Here is a 23,935-nt window from a genome sequence, read left to right as displayed (position 1 = left end):
ACTGATTGCAAATCATTCTATGCATAGACTCAGAAACAAAATTTGGACCATCTAATTTTACTAAGTTCCAGATACAACACCTTGCGCATGAACAGTAAACAAGGATGCCTAAATGTATGCTACTTGTAGGTAGTCTTGCAAAGCTTGTTGCCTACATAGAGGAGGACTGCTACCAAGACTCAGCCCATTTTTTTAATTCCATATCTGTACTGAACATTGTACCCTTAATGTTCTTGGTATGCATAAACCACTTCCCATAATTTACACCACTATTTCAGAGTCTCTTTTCTTTTTATTATTGTTATTTTGCGATGATTTATCAACGGTTACCTAGCATCTGAGAGAAATGAAGGTGATAATGCTAATGAGATGAGTCCAGGGTCGAGTGCCGAAAGTTACTCAGCATTCAGTCTCTTGATAAGTGTAAAAGAGGGGTTTGACAGTATATGTCAGAGATAAGGAACTGAGCAGCATGGGTAAAAAATCCATTTCAACCCCTTCCAAGGTTTATCATTGTTTGTTTATGAAGTAGCAGCACAGAACATTGATTCAACGTCAATATTGTAGTGGCATGTACTTAGCATTGAATATGACTGATGTTTCTTATGTTTGAACCTAAGTAAACATACGTTTCTCCATCTTGAAGGAAGAAAAAATAATTTTCTTCCCATTCATCGTAGAAATTAAACGTTTGTTTCAAATGATGAATGATTGGTGGAGCGGAGAAAAATTCTCTCTGGCACCGGGATTCGAACCTGGGTTTTCAGCTCTACGTGCTGACGCTCTATCCACTACACCACACAGGATTCCAATTCCAATGCTGGACTGAATCCTCTCAGTTTAAGCTTCACCTCTTAGTTTCCCTTTAGTGGCCAACCCTCATGCACTGTGTCACAGATGTGTGACAGTGGCACAATGTCCAACACACTAATGTGCAGAGGTGCACTCATTAAGAGCGACTAAGTGGCCGGGATCTGACAGAATTTTTCTCCGCTCCACTGATCCTTCATCATATGATAATGCAGAATTTCTGCATGGAAATATCATATGTACTTCGGTACATCGCTATAACTTTGTTTCAAAGTCATCGTCTTTATTTACTCAATAAGCTCAATAAGTAAACGCAAGGTTTGTAGAGAGTATTGGGTCAACGCCAGTGATCACAGCAGAGAAGAATCAAGACCATGTGCTTCGCACTAGCACTAGACTGGGTTGAAGGAGAAAAAGAGGGGAACGCACCCAGTGACTACATGTCCTGCATCCCTGGTATATGTGTACTGTATTACTCAAACTCTGAAAAAAATTACATCCCCACTATCAAATGTTTTCTCAGCTATTTTATTTGTATAAAACTTCAACTACTTACTAGTGTCTCTTATATGGCCATATTCAAAAAGTTTCTGCTTGCGCACAAATATTTCATCCTTAAGCTTAACATAAGTTATGAAATCTGAGACTTGGTTTCTCTCTCAAGCTGGGTAAGAGCATAAGATTAAAGAAGAGAGGCAGAGAGAGATAAAGAGAAAAAATCTCAGTGCAGGAAAACAGGAAATACGGAGAAGAGATGTATCTAATGCCACTGGGGTAAAGCACTTTTTCCTATGAACCTGTATTCATACTTCTATACATGATTACAGCAAGCAAGCATATGACCCAAACAGTGCAATATTGCAATAGCATGACAAGCAATTAGAAATGGAACTCACCAGGATTAGAGTGTGGGATGTCGTCTGGTTCACTATCAGTATGTTCAAACAGCCAGTCAAGCCCAACAAGACTTGGTACTTCAGCAGAGGAAAGAGGGTCTACACTACTTCCTGAGTCCAAACAATGTTGCTGGTGCTGCCATACAGCTTCACATTTCATTCTTGCTCCTACTGACAATCAAAATATGTATCACTATTGTACACCGACAATGGTAATGGTAATTACTTTTAACTACAGAAGCTACTCAGAAATGATGTAGTGATATCCCAAATCACTGGTGAAATAGAAGCTGTAAGAAAAACTTGCCCCATGGTACTTTCTCCACTATAACACTTACGGGATCTGCCTTAGAAAATAACTGATCTGCTTTGATGAGAAGACATCAACTACAATTGGGTTAGTTGGAAATGATGTGCATAAGAAGAAGGGATAGTTCTTTCTCTGTATCTGCAGTAAAACCCCGATAAGACACTGTTCAAGGGACTGCATGTAAACGGTGTATTAACTGGGACCGCATATCAGGCAGGTATACTAATTTTGACTTAGGCCTATATACAGTTTCTATTTGCATTTTTCTTTATTGAAATACATGATTCATGAAAGGTAGCACAGTATTACTCTATTATATAATTACTGTACTGTATGTCAAAGACATTTACATACTGTATGTATGTACTGTACTTAATTCTTTCGAAAAGAGTCACATATAGTTGTCTGCTGTATGTGTGTTCTCCAAGTCCTCATGTTTACCACACTTCACTCTCCTGTGCTTACTCCCTCCTGACATCGCAGCTGCAGTGATTGCATCGCGATTTTTTACTATCATTCTTAATGTCGATGATGGAATTCCTAAAGAATCAGACAGTTGTTTCTGATTAAGAGTAGGCCTACCCTTTTCATCATACTTTCGTTAAGATTTTCAATTTTTCCGACATAGAAAGCGCTTTTCGTTTAACACTCATTATAATCACACTCACAGACATTTCAATACACTATGGACAACAAACTGACCAGCAAAAATTTCCAGAATTTTATTACAGTCGACTTAGGAAAGTTGTTTGAGAGAGAAGGTAGCAAAAAGGTTGTTGTTGTTGTTTTCTAATGCCAGGCATTTGACAATAAAGTCATTTGACTTCTTGCACTCCAATATTTTTCAAAGATATTATCATGGTCAGACACTGAAGCACAGATTTTGAGGTGTTCCGAATCCATTTCTGGTTTGAGTTGCACAATGGGCCATTAGGGGACTGATATATTCCAATTCTAATTCTATGCAGGTGTTTGGCCAAACAATCATGGCCTGTTGCCAATCTAAATGCAGCTACAGACGATTTTCGTGATAAATCAGGAATTAACAAAAAGGTGGGACATGGTAACTGTATGTAGGCTTTAAGCATGCAGATAAAGAGTCGAATAAGAGAGTGTAACAAGAGGGTGGGGTATTGTACAGTATGAAGGTTTAAATGCTCAGGTAAAAGGTCGAATACCAGTACTTTTCAGGTTAATGGCACCAGTAAGTTCAATGGTCAAAATGTTTCATTGCTGAAAATTACATCGAAAATATTCCACAAAAATAGCGTATTATGCGGGACTTGAACGCAACAAACGAGGTATTTTATAAAGGCATTGTATATGAAATGTGCAGGGACCGGACAAAAAAAAAGTGTATTACACAGGACAGCGTAATAAGCGGGCATGTCTTATCGAGGTTTTACTGTATTCATTCTCTATTCACCTAACCTATTATCAGTAATAATAAGGTACCTGTACCAAAAAGCAAAAGTAAAATATTTTAATACTGTATATGGCAGCAAACCTAAAAACTTAGCAACAATTTAAAAATTTTACTTAACCAGACAATATTCCGAAATAACGAAGGAAGAAAAGACATTTTAGTGAAGACATTACTTTCACGTTTAGTAATCTTGTATGGAAATATTCCCTATTTTCACACGAAACAAAACAAATGAATAAAGAGTATGCTTGATGGCAGAAACAATTTCAGATAATTCAATTATGTATTTAACTGTGAATTTGTCTCTCATTATAATTACAACAGTGTGATCACTTCTTCTGAAAACTTGGTATTAAGTCATAAAAGTGATTTTTAATTTTTATGACCTACTAAAGATAGGGACTGATGGCAGGCTTATGTGAGGGCAGCAATGAACCTGCGAGTTCCTTAAAAAAGTCATTTGTAAGTAAGTAAGTAAGTAAGTATGACCTACTAATACTGAACTTTAAAGAGTACTAGGCACAAAATTACTGATGTTTGTTTCTAAGAGCCTTTGAATAAATAAGCATGAGTGTTGAGACTATACTACAAATATTGAAAACATCTTTCACATTTAGATATCTCAGATATAAATCTACTATATATATACTGAAAATAACATTCGTTATTATTTAAAAAGTAAATTTTTCTAAGTATTAAAGTACCTTTCTTGTAATTTATACAATAAGTTTGAACGCTTGCTATATTACATTGGTTAAAGGTACAAGATCACTTTATACTATGTTCTTCTTAATTAATGCTGAGTTTTTGGCAATAAAGCCATTAACTCTCTTGCTCTCCAATATTTATCATGTACAGTAGTGGTAAAAAAAAAAAAAAAGGACCGACCCTTGAAGCTGATTTCAGAGCCTTGTTCACTCCACAGCACAATAGACTGGTAACTAAGACTTTCGTGGTTCGAATCCTACCTGGGAAGGAAACTTTTTTTTGTTCATGATTCAAATTTATTCCCAATACTTTTCGATTGCAGTGATATTTTACTACTTAATTAACTTATTATTCCCAGAACATGAATTTTACCAGCAATCGAAAAGTATTGGGAATAAATTTGAATAAGGAACAAAAAAAAGTTTCCTTCCCAGGCAGGATTCGAACCACGAAAGTCTTAGTTACCAGTCTATCATGCTCTGGAGTGAACAAGGCTCTGAAATCAGCTACAAGGGTTGGTCCGGTTTTTTTTGCCACTACTGTACAGTGGGTTTAGAGGAAGATGATTCTGATTCATTTCTTCCTTAAGACTGCACAATGGAGAAAGTGGTGAAGAAATAATTCCAATTTTGTCCAACTGTTTTGACAAACAGTCATGCCCTGTGAATAATCGAAAAAATGCAATTGCACTTTTCCTTGGATACTCAGAAATTACATTTTGTTTTGCACTGAGACACTTTCATCTTATATTATTTGAAGTTTCGTAATAATAATAATAATAATAATAATAATAATAATAATAATAATAATAATAATAATAATAATCCGTAATGCTACAGCCTTTGAAGGGACCAGACCGACCAGCCAGCTGCTGGCCTCACATTCACATGCCAAAACAGAGGTGGACGATCATTCAACCAGAATGGAGGTATCGTGTGGTTAGCACAATGATCCCCCAGCCATTATAGCTAACTTTTGCAACTGGATTTCACTACCTATCATAGCTTTCCAAGTGCATCACGATGCTGGATGGGCACTGGTCTCATACACTGAGAAAATTTCTTCCCCAATAGGACTCGAACCAGTGCACATTCCGTGATGTGAGTCCTAAGCAGGATGCCTTATACCACAATGCCACAGCATGAAGTTTTGTGGAAATGGTATATATAGGCTATCTTGATAATTTGAATTGATTAATTTTTTAACTGTTGACATCAAGTTTTGTAAGATTTTACTTCCTTTCTTTAAGAGATGAACACAGCTTCATTACCACACAATCCAGTGTGCCAGTATCCACTCAAAAACTATACTTTTGTTAAGCTTCAGTACAATAGCAGTACATGTTTGAATAGCTGACTATTCAAACTATATTGTGTAACGATTCTCAACATGTTATGTCAAATGGTCATATAACATATTAAAAATGGAAAATTGTTAAGAAACTGCTGTCCAACAGCAGCCAGATGTATAAAGGGGATTCGAACTGCAGTACGATCAGAGGATAAACAAAGATGGCATAATTTTTACAACTTTGACAGTAAAAAATTGTTGCTGTATTGCATATTGTGGTCTCTATGCTAATACATCAAAAAACATTCCATATGATGACATAAAAGAATATGTGAAAGAATAAATGACACAGAAATTATCCATCTGTAGAAATAAACCATAAAATCTTTTGACAAGAGAAGAGATTTAAGTAGAACTGTTATATTGCATAAGAAATTTCACAGGGGGAGGGGGAACCTCAGAATACACTACTGAAGAGAATTGAAAAAAAAAAAAAAAATTTAAATCTAGACACAAATGTGTTTGTAGAATTTGTAATATCTAATGGAGTTCAAAATATATGATCTTTATATTAATCTGGACTCGTCATTCGAAGTATGTTTACATGATTGAGACAATTTAGACTGATCCAATGTTTAACCTATTTATTTCTCCTTTCCTACAATAAGCGATTATTAGGGCAAATAAGGCATTCTATTTGGACATTCTTATGTCGCCTGTATACAATACATATTGGTCAAGATAGTGAACAGCTGTTTTGCTGTATGATGGTTGAGTGCTAATTTGAAACATTAGAGAAATGTCTGTTCAAATGATGATGTACTACTTTCATACTGGTAATCACATAGTGTGAAGTTACCAACATACAGTGTGTGTGATAATTTGTATGCAAAATAAACTTAAATACGATCAACTCTAACAAGTATGGAAAAAATTGTAATCATATAAACCACTGGCAGTTTTTTTTCCAGTATAGGAAACATAATAATGGAGAACAATAATATTGGTGTTAAGTACTTAAAAATACCAAAATTTAATAGTTTAACACTGAGTGAAAACTGCGACATAAAAACATGTGGCTGACATACTCCTATTGTAGTTTGTATGTAGATAGAAAATACAATAATGGAGAACAATAATTATGGCATTAAGTACTTAATTACCGAAATTTAATAGTTTAACACTGAGTGAAAACTGTGATATAAAAACATGTGGCTGGCATACTTCTATTGTAGTTTGTGTGTAGATAGGAAATACAATAATGGAGAACAATAATTATGGCATTAAGTACTTAAATTACCGAAATTTAATAGTTTAACACTGAGCGAAAACTGTGATATAAAAACATGTGGCTGGCATACTTCTATTGTAGTTTGTGTGTAGATAGGAAATACAATAATGGAGAACAATAATCAGTCTGACGCGAGATAAATTTCAACTTAACAAAACCATCTTAATTCAACCTATTAATATAATGTAAATTGTTTGCAGACACGCACGGCTGAACTAGATATACGGACCCAACAAAAATATATTGTATTATATACGTCTAAGAACTTACATACAGCTAAAATCTTCACAGTAGTCAATATGAACAACAAAAAACAATAAGCCTAAAAACTCCAACAACATACAATCCCATATTACAGATAATCAGTGAAAGTGCGTCAGAAAGACAGTTTTTTTAACCAAGAAACAGTGATAACAACCCAATTTTACGACATAACAGGCTAACACAGCCAATCATAACATGATAAAAGTGCCATAGTGTTTACAGTGTTTTATAGTGTATATTTTATTTGTTTATAGTTATGTGTCATAATATTGGTTTTAACATAATTTTCTATTTACCTATGTGTGCTTTCAAAAGAAAGACTTTTAACAAAACCACAACAAGCAACCCCACACTGTATCAAGTACATTTTATAGTAATTGTAGCTAAATTAAGAAACAATGACAGGTAGCTAAATTAAGAAACAATGATAGGTCACAAGCACGTGAATAACCCATTACATAATAAGAGGCTAGGTCTTTACAACACATACTGACACATATATATCTGAAGATGATACACACTGCATATCGAAAACGTTAATATAAATCCAAATATATAAGATAAGCAAAGGTGGAAATAAAAACTGACATTGTAAAACATTAAGCTTATCGGCATCCCCAAAATGAAACTAATAATTATGGCATTAAGTACTTAAATTACCGAAATTTAATAGTTTAACACTGAGCGAACACTGTGATATAAAAACATGTTAATGGCATACTCCTATTGTAGTTTGTGTGTAGATAGGAAATACAATAATGAAGAACAATAATTATGGCATTAAGTACTTAAATTACCGAAATTTAATAGTTTAACAATGAGCGAAAACTGTGATATAAAAACATGCATACTTCTATTGTAGTTTGTGTGTAGATAGGAAATACAATAATGGAGAACAATAATTATGGCATTAAGTACTTAAATTACCGAAATTTAATAGTTTAACACTGAGCGAAAACTGTGATATAAAAACATGTTAATGGCATACTCCTATTGTAGTTTGTGTGTAGATAGGAAATACAATAATGGAGAACAATAATTATGGCATTAAGTACTTAAATTACCGAAATTTAATAGTTTAACACTGAGCGAAAACTGTGATATAAATACATGTGGCTGGCATACTTCTATTGTAGTTTGTGTGTAGATAGGAAATACAATAATAGAGAACAATAATTATGGCATTAAGTACTTAAATTACCGAAATTTAATAGTTTAACACTGAGCGAAAACTGTGATATAAATACATGTTAATGGCATACTTCTATTGTAGTTTGTGTGTAGATAGGAAATACAATAATGGAGAACAATAATTATGGCATTAAGTACTTAAATTACCGAAATTTAATAGTTTAACAATGAGCGAAAACTGTGATATAAAAACATGCATACTTCTATTGTAGTTTGTGTGTAGATAGGAAATACAATAATGGAGAACAATAATTATGGCATTAAGTACTTAAATTACCGAAATTTAATAGTTTAACACTGAGCGAAAACTGTGATATAAAAACATGTGGCTGGCATACTTCTATTGTAGTTTGTGTGTAGATAGAAAATACAATAATAGAGAACAATAATTATGGCATTAAGTACTTAAATTACCGAAATTTAATAGTTTAACACTGAGCGAAAACTGTGATATAAATACATGTTAATGGCATACTTCTATTGTAGTTTGTGTGTAGATAGGAAATAAATAATGGAGAACAATAATTATGGCATTAAGTACTTAAATTACCGAAATTTAATAGTTTAACACTGAGCGAAAACTGTGATATAAAAACATGTTAATGGCATACTCCTATTGTAGTTTGTGTGTAGATAGGAAATACAATAATGGAGAACAATAATTATGGCATTAAGTACTTAAATTACCGAAATTTAATAGTTTAACACTGAGCGAAAACTGTGATATAAAAACATGTTAATGGCATACTTCTATTGTAGTTTGTGTGTAGATAGGAAATACAATAATGGAGAACAATAATTATGGCATTAAGTACTTAAATTACCGAAATTTAATAGTTTAACACTGAGTGAAAACTGTGATATAAAAACATGTTAATGGCATATTCCTATTGTAGTTTGTGTGTAGACAGGAAATACAATAATGGAGAACAAAAACTTCTGCGTGAAGTAGGTCTGGTACTTAAAATTACCGAAATTTAATAGTTAAGCACTGAGCGAGCAAAAACTGCAATATAAAAACATGTGGCTGGCATACTTCTATTGTAGTTTGTGTGTGGATAGGAAATTACAGTAATGGAGAACAATAATTTCGGCTTGATGTATTTAAAATTACCGAAATTTAATAGTTTAACACTGAGCAAAAACTGCGATATAAACATATGTTGGCATACTCATATGTTAAACATGTCACACAAATGTGGCTTATTGAAATGCGGTCATTCAATCATCAGACATAAATCCCGAGGGGGAGGATAAGATTTAGATGTTGAGTTTGCAGCACACAATGATAATTCCAGAGACCTGATGTTCTGTACCACATACAAGTTTGTCTACAAATTCTTCAGCCGAAGATCTGAAAGATGGTGATAATAAAGGTGAATTTTGGTAGATTGATGTTTTTAACTATCCAGGAAAGCTTTCGTATATTATTAAATTATAATTATATTATCATTATCATTCAATGATATGAAGTCAGGTGTGTAGACCAATTTACTGACAAAGTTATTTCCCAAGATATCTCAAGTCTGATATACATTACAAGTGCGATGAGATGATGATGATGATGATGAGTCAAATATCCACCATTAGTAAAAAAGAAATATATGTTATCATATTTTCACACTTATGGTATAATAGAAAAGTGATATTTTTTCAAATGTTCCTCCTCTAACCAATAACGCTTTTGTGTAACCTAAATGGTAAGTGGAAATAGTCAGGCCTACTAAAATAATAAATTTATAATAAATAAATATAAACAACTAAATAAAATAAATGAATAAACAAAAAAATAAATAAATCCCACGTTTGTAATGTTATGTTTCAAAATAATATAACTGAATATGAATAACTCAGTCCTTCTGACTAAATTGTTCATTATGTACACCTCTATTAGCTACTGCAGAAGACAGAATTTGTAGGAAATTGTAATAATATGAAAATAAAACAAATTAAAGGAACATAAAAGTCCTTTCACATTCAGAATAACAGAAGTCAAAATATTGCAAGAAAATATTTTACCCGTCAAAATGACAGGTTCATCCCAATAGAGGCAAAGAATCCTCGTCTTCCTATTATTCAGTTTTGTCTTTCACATATCTCATAAGATCAATGGGAATCAATACCCACACCTTACAAAACAATATGTTTACTGGATAATCTGTAGCTGAACTGCATAAGTATCAATTTACTTTCCTATTGAACCACTATTCCAGAATTCAATTTCACATTGTACGAAAAATTGGTATGGATTGAAAAGAGAGGATGCTATTCAGTAATCTTTATATGAAACGAGTCAGTCAGGATAGGACAAAAAATTTCAGAGGGAAATGGAACAGGAAGAGTGTGACAAGTATGCCCTTTATCATCTACCATGTTCAACATCTACTTGGAGGATTTAGTGAAGAAATGTGAAAAGGGTGATAGTAGAAGGAAGAAGAATAAAGTGCATAAGATTTGCTGACATGGCGTCGTTAGCAGAAGAGGAGGTGATACTAAGAGATGAAGAAGTGGACAGCTTCAGATATTTGGGATGTATTGTAAGTACAGTAGAGCCTCGATTATTCGTCACCCTATTAACTGACTGGCAGATTATCCAACTGTCTATTTCTCGCTCTTTTTTTTTTTCTTCAGAAATAAATAACTTATATGAAGTACTGTTTTATTTATCATATTAGTAGGTTCTACCACTGCCATTGTGATCTAGACCAGGCCGTAATGCAGGATGTGTGACGTCACTCGATGGGGCGGGCTTTTCTATTTGAGTATACGGAGCTGAGTGAAATATATTACTTTAATGCGTGTCGGTGCTCAGTTTTATTTAGTGTAATGTGTGTATAAGATATGTTCACTTCTTACTGCATAATATGTTGCTGAAATGATTACAAAACTGTGTTATTTTAATGTGAACGGAGTTTTACATGTTAACATAACCTGTTTGCATCAACATTTTAAGTTTGGAATGGAAGCTATTTTGAGATTTAATAAAGAAGAATTATTTATATTGTGATTTTAATTTAGCACATCTATCTTCCTTACTTGTAGGTAGAAAATTTAACACAGTCCCTCCTATGAAATAAGTGTAGGTACGTACGGTTGTGTGTTACTTCATCTGGTAGGTTAGATAAATACACTGGTCAAAAAAAGTTAAGCATAATTAGGCATATAACTGTTTTTATTAATTAAAATAAAATAGATAAATTATAATTGGGTTTCTTGGTTCCACAGAATAAACTTAAAAGTAGAAATACACTATTTGTTAACAATGGACTCAATATGAAATGAAAAAGTTGCATTGTTTGGAAACAACGGAAAAGATAAGGGAAGTTGAAATTCGTACATCATCAAAGAAAAGGAGATGGTGCTTTCAGTACCCTGTTTAATAACGTGTTGTTCCTCCACGAACCCTGAGGCACTCTTGTATGCGATGGGGCATACTCAGTACCAATGCATCTAAGCTCTCCTGAGGCAAATTGTCCCATTCTTCCAAGGCAGCATTCCTGAGTTCTTGAATCGTTAATGGGTGATGTGGACGATTGGAAATAGCTCTCCTGAGAAAGCTCCATGCATGCTCTATGCAGTTCATATCCGGTGAGCATGCTGGCCAATCCATTCTTCGGATCCCATGTTCTACCAGATACCGCTGCACACTATGAGCACGATGAGGCCGAGCATTATCGTCCTGTAGAGTGAACCCTTCTCCTACAGTCTCTGCAAAACCACTTACTATGGGTTGGAGGATGTTGTTCTCATACACAGCAGCAGTCATGTTTCCCTCTATTGAAACCAGTGGTGTGCGGCGGCCAAACATGACACCTGCCCAAAACAAGATTGAACCACCAAACTGTTGGTGACGTTCCACGGTCATTGAGGGATGATTTCTCTCCCCTGTTCGTCTCCATACGTGAATAGAGTTGTTGTCAGGGTGTAGGCCCATTCTCACTTCGTCTGAGAATAAAGTTCTGGTCCATTGGCCTCGTGTCCAATTCTCATGTGCTCTAGCCCATCTTGCACGAGCACCCCTGTGATGTGGACAGAGTGCTGGAGTCTTGAGTGGTCTTCGAGCATACAACCCTATGTCATGAAGTCTACTGCGCACAGTTTGGCTACTTACAACAACACAGTGGCTTCGCGCAGGTCATGGCGCAGAGTTGTAGCTGAGGCTATAGGGTTCCTACGTGCAGATAACCTTACATACCGGTCCTGACCTGGTGTTGTTTTGCGTGGACGGCCTTCGCGAGGTGGATATGCTATTGATTGGGTTTCCTGAAACTTTCTCCACAGTCTGGAGACAATACTCTGATTCACATGAAGGATGTTAGCAACATCAACTTGTCTCATGTTTTGTTCCATCAAAGTGATGATTTTGATGCGGCCTGCCATTGTAAGGATGTTCCGAGCCATTGTACTGCACTATGAAGCACTATGAAGCAAAACGACACTGATTGAACTTTTCTCGAATTACAGACTTTGTTTACTGCACTATGAAGCAAAATGACATTGACTGAACTTTGCTCGAATTACAGGCTTTTCTTTACTAGCCGTGATTTGGACGTTACCTAGTGATGCAGACTAAAACAAATGAAAGAGTTTGAATTGGTAAACATAACACGTGCCACATAAAACCAAAAGAAACATAAATATCAGGTATTATTGGGTAAACTGGAAATATGCTTAACTTTTTTTGACCAGTGTAGAATTCAATACGACCCAGTATAGTAGGGAACAAATAAATAATACAATTAAAATGTTATTCAATGCAATGTGTGCATAAGTTCCGGCTAGTTCAATTTATTTGTTGCATAATGTGGCAGGAATAATTATAAAACTGTGTTATTTTTATGTGAAGAGAATTCACCATGTTAACATAATCTATTTGCGCCAACATTTTAAGTTGAGAACGAAAGCTATTTTGAGATTTAATAAAGAAGAATATATTAGGATAAACTTCAGAACACGGTTATCTTCCTTACTTATAGGTAGAAAATTCACCACAGTCCCTCCTATGAAATGTACATACAGCTATATTACTTAACTAGGGTTAAACAAGCGCTGAGGTATAATTCCGGTAACTTCTGAACTGAAAACAGTTGAATTTATTTTTTGTGGAGATGCATTTCATCCTCTAAGCAAGGCATAATAAAAGCGTGAACTAACCGAACTAATTAGTATATGCAAGGTGTATGAATACGAAGGGAACTACCTCAGCGCTAGTTTAGCCCTGGTAACATATTAAACTAATCAGACTGGAGTACCGTATGAAACGAATAAATATAATTGAAGTGTAGACAAATTGCATTTACAAGTTATACGTAGCGTTATGCTTAATTATGATGCATAATTGCGAATATAGAAATAAGCCAAGTACTGATAGAGTAAACATAACCTATAATGTCAACACATCAAAATATGCGTGCGATGCAACTGAAAACTGTTGAAACATGCTTAAATGAATGTGCAAGAATTTCGTAATGAAGCGAGCGTGCTTTATTTAAATTAATTACAATACTAGATACTGTAACAGTAATGAAAACTATAAGGTGAGTATAATTTTTCATAATATATCTCGCTTTTAGTTCAAATTGTGTATATTATCAAACGTCGTATTATTCATAATATAGATTAGAAGATTATTATAGATTATAATATAGATTACACATAAGAAGGGCGCAATAATTTAAATTTAATAAAACAAATACGGTAAACTAACAATAATGGATTAGACAAGAGTAACATCAGTAACGCTGCACTTAGGCCTAATCATAATTTACTTTACATCCCAGTCAATGTTTCACTTTCACGTGTATATTATTACACATATTTACTGTTTATAACACCAAAAATTCACTTAACCACATAAGGGCGCAATATCTAATCGAAATAAAGGCAGGTATTACACATACGAACTTTGCCTGCAACAACGTAATTTTCACACCAAAAATAATATTATACCTTACGTTGCAAGTGAATTGTGTCTCAAGTGTTTCACAATCACTGTTTAAAATTTTACTGACGCGATTACACTGCATTTCAGAGAAATATATGTTATTTTTCATGTACTGCAACTAATTGATATGGTTGAAAGACCGCCCTTTGCGATCAGCTGTTAAGTGAGTCACGTGGTCTGCCTTACGGCCTGTATTAGATCACGATGGCAGTGGTTCTACATATGTTTTTGCTAGAGAATGTTATTACAAGCCTTTATCGTTGCACAGTATTGTCTACTGTTCGAATTGCCATTCTGTAATATAACTTGTATATAAAATATCTTCCACAGGTGTTAACAGAAAACGTGATGTGCTAAGAATAGAAAAAAAATTGAAATAATTGAATGGTTTGAGAAAGAGAAACTGTGGCTCATCTTGCATCAGAATACGAGATTGGAGTTACAACTGCACGATTTAATAAAAAAAAGAAACAAGGATAAAGTGTAAAAAAGCACAGAAATCTACAACATGAGACCTCCTTTATTCCTATTTTTCCTGAGACAGTCATTACAAAGGGCTTTCTTCCCCCTTAAAAACCCTTCGTTGACAACCAGACTTAAATTAGTGAACTTCTGATCCACTACCTAGCGAGTTAAATACAAGACCATGGGCGAAATTGCAAAGTATTTCATGGTACGGATTATCTGATTTTTTCGGTCAACCGTTCAGTCCATCCCCTTCATTACCACGGATAATACAGGTTCTACTGTAGTAACATGAGCTGCTGTCAGAAAGTTGTTGTTTTCTAATGCCAGGCATTTGACAATAAAGTCATTTGACCTCTTGCACTCAAATATTTTTCAAAGATATTGTCATGGTCAGCCACTGAAGCACAGATTTTGAGGTGTTCTGAATCAATTTCTTGATTTAAGTTGCACAATGGGCAATTAGGGGACTGACATATTCGTTGTGGTTAAATGGCAAGTTGTAGCTGATTTAAGCGAATACGTATTTTAATGTTTTGGTGGCTACTTCATCCACACACAACCCCCAGAATGTTTGGAGGACCACACCTGCTGTTGGTCGACAGGTCTAATAGACCTAGTTGGGAGATCTTGTTGATCACCAGCTTTCCCTCCTTAAGCCACTGGAGGACGATTTTAATGCCGTAGCAGGTCAGCACTAGGAACAGAAAAGTAGAAGGGGTAGGAAGGAAAGTGAAATGAACCCCTAGGCCTCAAATGCTCTAATACTGTCGGGGTCGAAGAAAGTTCAGTCAGAGGACTGGATAGGAAAGGGTAAAGAGAGAATTAGATATTGAATAGAGGAAAATTATACCAAATTCGGTCATTAACTCATCAAGCTGACCAGTGCTAATTGATAAGTAGCTCTCCCTTTAGTTCAGCTTGTAAAATTATGCTTACTAACAGCTGCACCACGGGAAGGTAGGGATGGGACATTGGGTATTTGTCCAGGTTGATTCCTTAAAGTCTTCAATGGGAAGGATTAATGGCTCTCCTCCCTGAATGCGACAAATACCGTTTTGCAAAGTAAAGAGGATAGCAATTGCAATCGAAGCTTTTTAAAGAAGAAGGAGCATCTTCTGCCGACCTTTAGAAAAAGAACTAAGGAAGACACTAGTGAAGTGCTTTGTGTGACATTGTATGAGGCAGAACCATGGACATTACGATGTAATTAGTGAAAAACGACTAAAAGCATTTGAGATGTGGATATGGAGAAGAATGGAGCATGTGAAATGGACAGAAGGAATAAGGAATGAAGCTGTCCTAGAAAGAGTGGGTTAAGAAAGCATAATGCTGAAACTGATCAGGAAGAGACAAAGAAATTGGCTGGGTCACTGGCTAAGAAGAAACTGCCTATTGAAGGATGCACTGGAAGGAATGGTGAATGGGAGAAAAGTCAGAGCAGAAGAAAATATCAGATGATAGACAACATTAAGATATAGCATGGATTGTATGTGGAGAGTAAGAAGAAAGTGGAAAATGGGAAAGATTGGAGAATGTTGGGTTTTCAGTAAAATATCTGACCTTGGGAAGAAAACTAAGAATGAATGAATAGTACGAAAACATGCACTCACCTTCTTCACCCAATGTTAGAGGAAAGTTTGTTGACTTAGAAGATTGGTGACGTCTATGTCTGCTTGTAGTCTTGTTCCTCTCCATTACATCATTACCGTCACTCAAACTATCAACATCATCTTCAGGCCCACATTCACTTAGACCACCATCACTGTCTGAACATCTTCTGCTGCCATGAGACTCAGGCACATCCTGATTAATGATATGCTCACCATTAACCAAATCAGGTGTACCAGCTGACACAGATACTTCTGTAGCCAATAGGCCATCTTTTGAGGAAGCACTAGTCCGATCTACAAGAGTCTCCCCATCCAACCTCTCCTCACTGCCAACAATAGCAAAATGTTTCCGGAATACAGACTGGTAAGCCTGATCTAAAGAGCCTGTACTGAACGAATTTCCAGATTTACTAGAAACTGAACACTTTTTCCTACTAGTCCGAGCTGAGTTTGACGATGAAAACCCAGCCTCTTTGGTTCCTCTTCTCTCACTACTACCACCACCAACAGCACCACCACCAGTTCCACTACCTGAAGACCCGGCAAGAGTTTTATGTTCGAAACTTTCATGACGCACAAGAAGAGGCGATCGTGAACCAGCATTGTCCTCTTCATCTTCATCATCATCAGAATCAGGAACAATTGTTGGCCGAAGGGAGAAGGTGCTGCCCTCTGTGGCTGTTGCATCAGACACACCATGGCTATGGCCTGGTTCATCTGACTGCTCCGCAATAGGATACACAATTTCACTACCGTAGCCATAATATGGAGATAAGGAAAGGCGGGCACGTAAGAGAGTGGACGGCGGAGGGTCATGTCGTGCTCCATTTCCGCCAGCGTGAGTCCCAACACCTTCCCCAATCCCAGACTCAAGACTAGTTGGCGGACAGCATGAATCCAGTGTGCCACTACGTATCCGTCGCACACCACCACGTGAATTCTGCTGCTTCCAATAAATCAGACCTGAAACACGAACACCACCAGATTACACATATTTTTTTATTTAATTATTCCTCTGTGTGAATAGAATAGTATCACTTATGGAGTTCTGATTATAATTCCACTACACACAGATTCGATTCTGGGCACAGTATTAGAAACTTATCTTCCCCTCAAATAGACTGGGTGTATGTGTCCCTTGCCTTATATTCTCTCTATATTGTGTTACCTGATGGTCTATAGAGCATTCAGGTTGCCCTGAGTGGTGCAGTTGGTATAGCGCTGGCCTTCTGTGCCCGAGGTTGCGGGTTCGATCCCGGCTCAGGTCGATGGCATTTAAGTCTGCTTAAATGTGACAGGCGCATGTCACTAGATTTAGTGACATGTAAAAGAACCCTGCGGGACAAAATTCTGGCACACCTCGGCAGTTGTGTGCATCGTTAAATAAATCATAAAAAAATAGAGCATTCAGTCTAGAAAATATCACTGAGTAGATCAATAGTGCACTCCAGGGACGTTTCTTTGCTCGAATTATTATGATACATTACATTTACATTTCCTTAGATGAACTGTTCAAAATGCCAACCTCCTGGCAGAATACAAAAGAACTGATGGTTTTTTCTATTTTAAATCAAAAATACACAATGGTGAGCCATTGTGACAAACATCAGGTGATTTTCTTTATGATCTACTGTACTCATAGAATAAAAAAATAAAATTATGAAATTCTTAACAAAATATAAAAATTAACAGTGAGATTGTAAATAATTTAATGTATGTCAAAGATATTACGCTAACAACTGACAACAAACAAGATATTCAACCACTTTTAGAACGAGTGTGCATTTGCAGTGCTGGATTCGACTAAAAAAATTAAAAAATAAATAAATAAATAAAAATCAATACTGTGTGTCACATGTAACAATTTAATAAATGTATAGAAACTGTTACAAAATTCAGCATTTAGGTTACTGGCTAAATAATAAGTTACATCTAATGCCTGATATATGATGACAAATTGAACAAGCTGGAGCAGCATTTTTAATATTACGATCACATCTCACAAATAAGTATATCTATCATTAAGATACATACTAGTCCAGTGTTACATCTGATCAATTTTACTCCATGGAATAGAAATGTTGACTCCAAAAGCCAACATCATCAGGCGAGCTGAGACATTTGAGATGAATATATAGGAGAATGTTAAGAATCCTACGGACAGTCCACGTCATACAATGATAAATGACAAATATGTACAGAGTGCCAATTATTCTGAAATATAAAACACAGGAAAACAGGGTACCAAGGACACAGTCTTCAAAATAAAAGATATTATATATCTCACTAATTATTAAAGATAAAATTAAGAGGAAAAGGGAAGTGGGTCTGCAGCAAAAGTCTTGGCTGTGTAACATATGGCAACAGACAGGTTGACATACAGAAAACCTATTCTGGATAGCTAGGAGAACGTAACTTTTTAGGAACATGATCATCAACATTCATTAAGAATATGGCAGCAGAAAAAAGATTTTGAAAGAAGTAACATGATGTAATCAAGACAGGCATTTATAGACATATTATATAGTTACATAATCCTGAAGAAATCCCTATTGCTATACCCTTTGTTCATTATAGCAGACAATTTCTCGACAGAGGTTTGGACTGAATTTGACCCATTACTGCTGAAATATAGAACATTTGAAGGTTTTAAGACAGGATCTACCATAGTCTTAGGTCAAGGAGTGGGAGAGGATTTTTACTCAATGGGGGTCATTACAAGTGACTGAATGCACTACAGTTTCAACAGTCCTAATGATAGGATATCTTTCTGTTTCTCTCTTTCTTTGTCTGAAGATAAGCCAGAGCAGATCTTTGAAATGTGTATACAACAGCAAACAGGAAAAAGTTCAATACACTAGCATCTTGCTAATCTGGCTTCTTAATTATTTTTTTAATTTGTTTGTTTTACGATGCTTTATAAACTGTGATGTAGCATCCGAGTGAAATGAAGACGATAATGCCAGTGAAATGAGTCTAGGCTCTAGCATCAAAAGATACCCAGCACTTGCTCTTAATGGGTTGAGGGAAAATCCTGGAAAAAAAACAACTACCAGGTAATTTTTCCCAACCAGAATTTGAACCTGGTCTCACTCATTTCAAGACCAAGACATGCTGTTATTCCATAGTAGTGACAACCTCAATTATTCTGCTCCTTCTAGTGTACTTCCTTTCACTTCTACTGTAATAGTTTTCTGAGGAGTTTGCATCGGTGCTGTGTGTTAAGACTATAGCGCTTATACAATACATACTTTTTCTAACAACTACAGAATTTGTGGAAAATCTTTAAATTCTAAGAAAATTAAATTATGAAAGTATATTAGTCTGAGCTTGTATCAATTGTACTGCAACTCATATTACAATAATTTACGAAAGCCAGCTATAACGGCTCGGAGATCATTACGCTAACCACATGATACCTCCATTCTGGTTGGATGATCGTCCACTATTGCTTCGGCATTTGGATGTGAGACCAGCAGCAGGCTGGTCGGTCATGGTCCTTCATGGGATGTCGTGCCTCGGATGATTATTATTATTATTATTATTATTAGTAACTGCAGTGACAGAAGAGACAGGGTTACTCAACCTTGTAACATCATAACAAGGAGACATGCTGTGCTGGGCAAGTGTGCAGCATTCAGTTTCGATTTAGTGATTGATGCAGCTTATGATATTATATTTAATGAAGAATTAAACAATTTTATGTACTCTTGCTAATCTGGCACTCCTTTGTGCAAGAAATGGCCGAATTACAAGAATCTACTGTACAAATTCCTCAAAAATAAGTCACCATTACTTCCTTATTTAATACAATTTCTCAACTTGCATAACATGTTGTCTATCTATGCAAACTGAAAAATGATATAAAGAGACAAAATTATGGAAATTAAGTTGTTGTTTTCTAATGCCAGGTGTTTGACCTCTTGCGCTCCAATATTTTTCAAAGATATTGTCATGGTCAGCCACTGAAGCACAGATTTTGAGGTGTTCCGAATCCATTTTTTGATTTGAGTTGCACAATGGGCAGTTAGGGGACTGATATATTCCAATTTTATGCAGGTGCTTGGCCAAACAGTCATGGCCTGTTGCCAATCTAAATGCAGCTACAGACAATTTGCGTCGTAAATCGAGAATTAACTGTGGATTATGATGCAGAGAGTTCCATTTTTTTCCTTGAGATTGTGTTATCAAATTTTGTTTGTTGAAGTATGTAGATTTAATAAATCTTTTCACAGAGTAATATGTAGATTTAGTAACAGGTCTGTAAGTAGCAGTGCTGCCCTTCTTTGCTAAAACAACCGCATTCTCGTTTCCCAGGATTAATGGAAATTAAGTTCAGAAGTGCATTCTTCCTCTATAGTTCAGTTGAAATAACATTACGAAGATCATTAAATCCAGCCTGATTTATTAAATGCAGTAGTACTCTCACCACAACAGAATTAATGTAACATCATCATCATCATCATCATCATCATCATCATCAGCTATAAGGTTATAGTCCCAGAAGGACTATTACGGTTCATAAAAGTTTTCAGCCCATCTCTTCATTGGACTCCTGCCTCTAGGTTGGTAATGCAGGATTGCAAGAAGGATTCTAGTTCTAGACATACGCCTCACATGCTGACATCTGTTATCTTGATAGTGACATATATCTGCTAGTATAGAGTTCACTTCAAGTTCCTTTAAGATGTCTTCACTTCTTTTATAGTCGCACTTAGTACAGCCAGCTGTTCGGCACATGAATCTCATTTCACTAGCTGTAATTCTACTTGCATCACATTTACTTAGAGTCCATGCTTCACTTCTATAGCGCAGGACTGGTCGTGCTAAGGTTTTACACAGATGAATGCGGGTATGTCGCTGAACTAGAGATGTTTCATGATTCCATTCACAATGCCCATTGATTTACATGTATTATACTGTAAAATTTTGTCATGATTGTCTAAATCTGCTAAGAAAGATAATTTGTAGCCGAGATATTTTAATTATTTAACTCTTTCCAAAATACTTTCATTAATATAAATCTTGCTAGAAACAGGTTCTTTGCCTCAAAAAGCCATAATTTTAGTTCTGTCGGTAGAAATTTCCATAGAGTATTTATCTGCTATGAGTTTCAAATTGTATATGGACCTTTGTAAATCGTCCTCTGAACAGATTAACAAAGCTAAATCATCTGCAAATAACAATACATTCAAATTTAAATTGCTATTAATTGGTATGTGACCATGCCTTGTTTTCCTAAATTCACATATCATGGCATTCATATATATATGTATATTAAATAGATGGGGGGGGGACAGTGGGCATCCTGTCAGACACCAGAAGAAACCATCTTCCAGGATAACAATTTATCTACAATTTTAATTGAGACTGAAGTATCTTTATATATATATATATATATATATATATATATAATAAATATTCTGAACAATTCGATGTGGAATGCAATCTTCTACTAATATATTCAATAAGATGTTATGGTTTACATGATCGAAAGCTTTTTTGAACTCCACAAATGCAATGTGTGTTTCTATATTGAATTCTCGATACTTCATCCTATAAATTCAAGATAAAATGTCATCTTCCATCCATTGAGACTAAATGTTTCTCCTGGTGTTCAAGACTACTGAGGCCCTTCATCATGCTGACCTCATAACAAAGGAGATTTTCATTGTTATAAATACTTGGTATAATGTCCACAAACCCAATAATGGAATGGAGCAAAGAAGAAGGTGACAGTGGCGACAATGATGAAATAAGTCCATTATTATTGCATTTAAAAAAAACTGTTGCTACTTTATTAGAATTTTTCCTTCTAATGGCTACACACCTTTGTCTCTCGGTGTCGAAGTTTCAGCTGTTGCTTCCAGCATATATCCTCCTAGCTCTAGTGATCCAGTTGGCTTGATCGATACTGGTGGAATACAGCAACCATAACTTGTAGCATTGGAATACCTTCGGGCTGGAGGAACAGATATTGTGGAATTGGAGATGCTTGTATTGGCTGGTCCAGACTCCTGTAATAGAAGAATAGTTGAAATTGCGAATTAGGTGTAGCAGCTGTGTGTGTGTGTGTGTGTGTGTGTGTGTGTGCACGCACGCGCTCGCGTGCGATGTACAAAGAGACAGTTCACCATAAGAAAACTAAAAGCCTGAAAATTTAAAAAAACATGGCTGCCACGGTATGTGATGTAAAGAATGCATTAATTTATACACACCACATTTTCAAGTCTTTTCCTGTCACTGTAATTTACATATACATATGAAGTCAAAATCATAATACAAGATGCATCTTACCACAGAAGCAAGGGATGGACGAGGTTCAGGTCCCTGACTGCTGCGGTCCTCTTGGGAGTCTGTAGATGATGTTTGATGGGAAAGTTTGTGAAGACTTGGACATTTGCTGCTAGACGCTAACGTTCCTCCAGAAACTGTAGGTTTACTATCATCACCAACAGATATTGAGACACTGCCATTGCGTGCTCTCTGACGTTTTGAACGGTTCTCCGCTAAAGAAACAAAAGCATGCACATGAATAACAATGCATATAAAAAGTTCCCCAGTAATTTAATGACAATGTAAAGAGAATAAATTTCAATTCTGCAGAATAAGTGTTAAGCAACTATTTAAGCAAATATTTTCCTAAGAATCTTATTCTCAAACACCCTTAATCTCTGTTCCTCTCTCAAAGTGAGAGTCCAAGTTTCACAATCATACAGAACAACTAGTAATATAATTGTTTTAATTGTTTTATAAATTTTAACTTTAAGATTTTTTTACAGCAGTATAGATGACAAAAGCTTCTCAACCAAATAATGACAGGCATTTCCCATATTTATTCTGCATTTAATTTCCTCTTGAGTGTCATTTATATTTGTTACGATTGCTCCAAGATATTTGAATTTTTCAACCTCGTCAAAGGATAAATCTCCAATCTTTATATTTCCATTTTGTACAATATTCTGGTCACGAGACATAGTCTTATACTTTGTCTTTTCGGGATTTACTTCCAAACCTATCACTTTCCTTGATTCAAGTGAAATTTCAGTGTTTTCCCTAATAGTTTGTGGATTTTCTCCTAACATAGTCACGTCATCCGCATAGACAAGAAGCTGATGTTCAATTCCAAACCCTGTCTGTTATCCTGGACTTTCCTAATGGCATATTCTAGAGCAAAGTTAAAAAGTAAAGGTGATAGTGCATCTCCTTGCTTTAGCCCGCAGTGAATTGGAAAAGTATCAGACAGAAGCTGGCCTATATGGGCTCTGCTGTAAGTTTCACTGAGACACATTTTAATTAATTGAACTAGTTTCTTGGGAATACCAAATTTAATAAGAATGTTATATAAAATTTCTCTCTTAACTGAGTCATATGCTTTTTGAAATCTATGAATAACTGATGTACTGCACCCTTATACTCCCATTTTTTCTCCAGTATTTGTCAAATACAAAAAATCTGATCAATAGTCATCTATTACACCTAAAACCACAATGATGATCCCCAATAATTTCATCTACATATGGAGTTAATCTTCTCAAAAGAATACTGGACAAAATTTTATACAACATCAACAAAACTGATATTCCTCGAAAGTTACTACAGTTATGCCCAAGTTCATCAACGTCGGTTAGTGTAACCACCGGTTAAAATTGTCACCTAACCCCTGGTTAAGCATTTTTATAGGGGATTGACCTCGGTTATGACTTAAATAGGAGGTTAACCACAGT

General features: G+C 35.5%; 1 protein-coding gene across 13 annotated transcripts in view; it reads right to left on the bottom strand.

Annotated features, from left to right (window-relative positions):
- Nucleotides 1-23,935, bottom strand: part of LOC138703364 (pecanex-like protein 1) — a 255,059-nt gene that overhangs the window by 191,251 nt on the left and 39,873 nt on the right. For 11 of the 13 annotated variants that reach the window (XR_011333137.1, XR_011333138.1, XM_069831164.1 and 8 more), the window contains exons 5-8: nt 22,506-22,717; nt 22,039-22,225; nt 16,209-17,171; nt 1,707-1,877 (exon numbers count right to left, since the gene is read on the bottom strand). Coding sequence is in view for 11 of the 13 variants with exons in the window: in XM_069831164.1 (XP_069687265.1) it covers nt 1,707-1,877; nt 16,209-17,171; nt 22,039-22,225; nt 22,506-22,717 (1,533 nt within the window). In the remaining 2 variants the exon portion in view is untranslated. The remainder of the gene's footprint in view (nt 1-1,706; nt 1,878-16,208; nt 17,172-22,038; nt 22,226-22,505; nt 22,718-23,935) is intronic. The other 2 variants (XM_069831165.1, XM_069831175.1) reach the window with 2 other exon arrangements.

This window comes from Periplaneta americana, chromosome 7 (assembly GCF_040183065.1).
Source record: "Periplaneta americana isolate PAMFEO1 chromosome 7, P.americana_PAMFEO1_priV1, whole genome shotgun sequence".
Taxonomy (NCBI): Eukaryota; Metazoa; Arthropoda; class Insecta; order Blattodea; family Blattidae; genus Periplaneta; species Periplaneta americana.
This window is presented reverse-complemented; position numbering and strand designations above follow the sequence as displayed.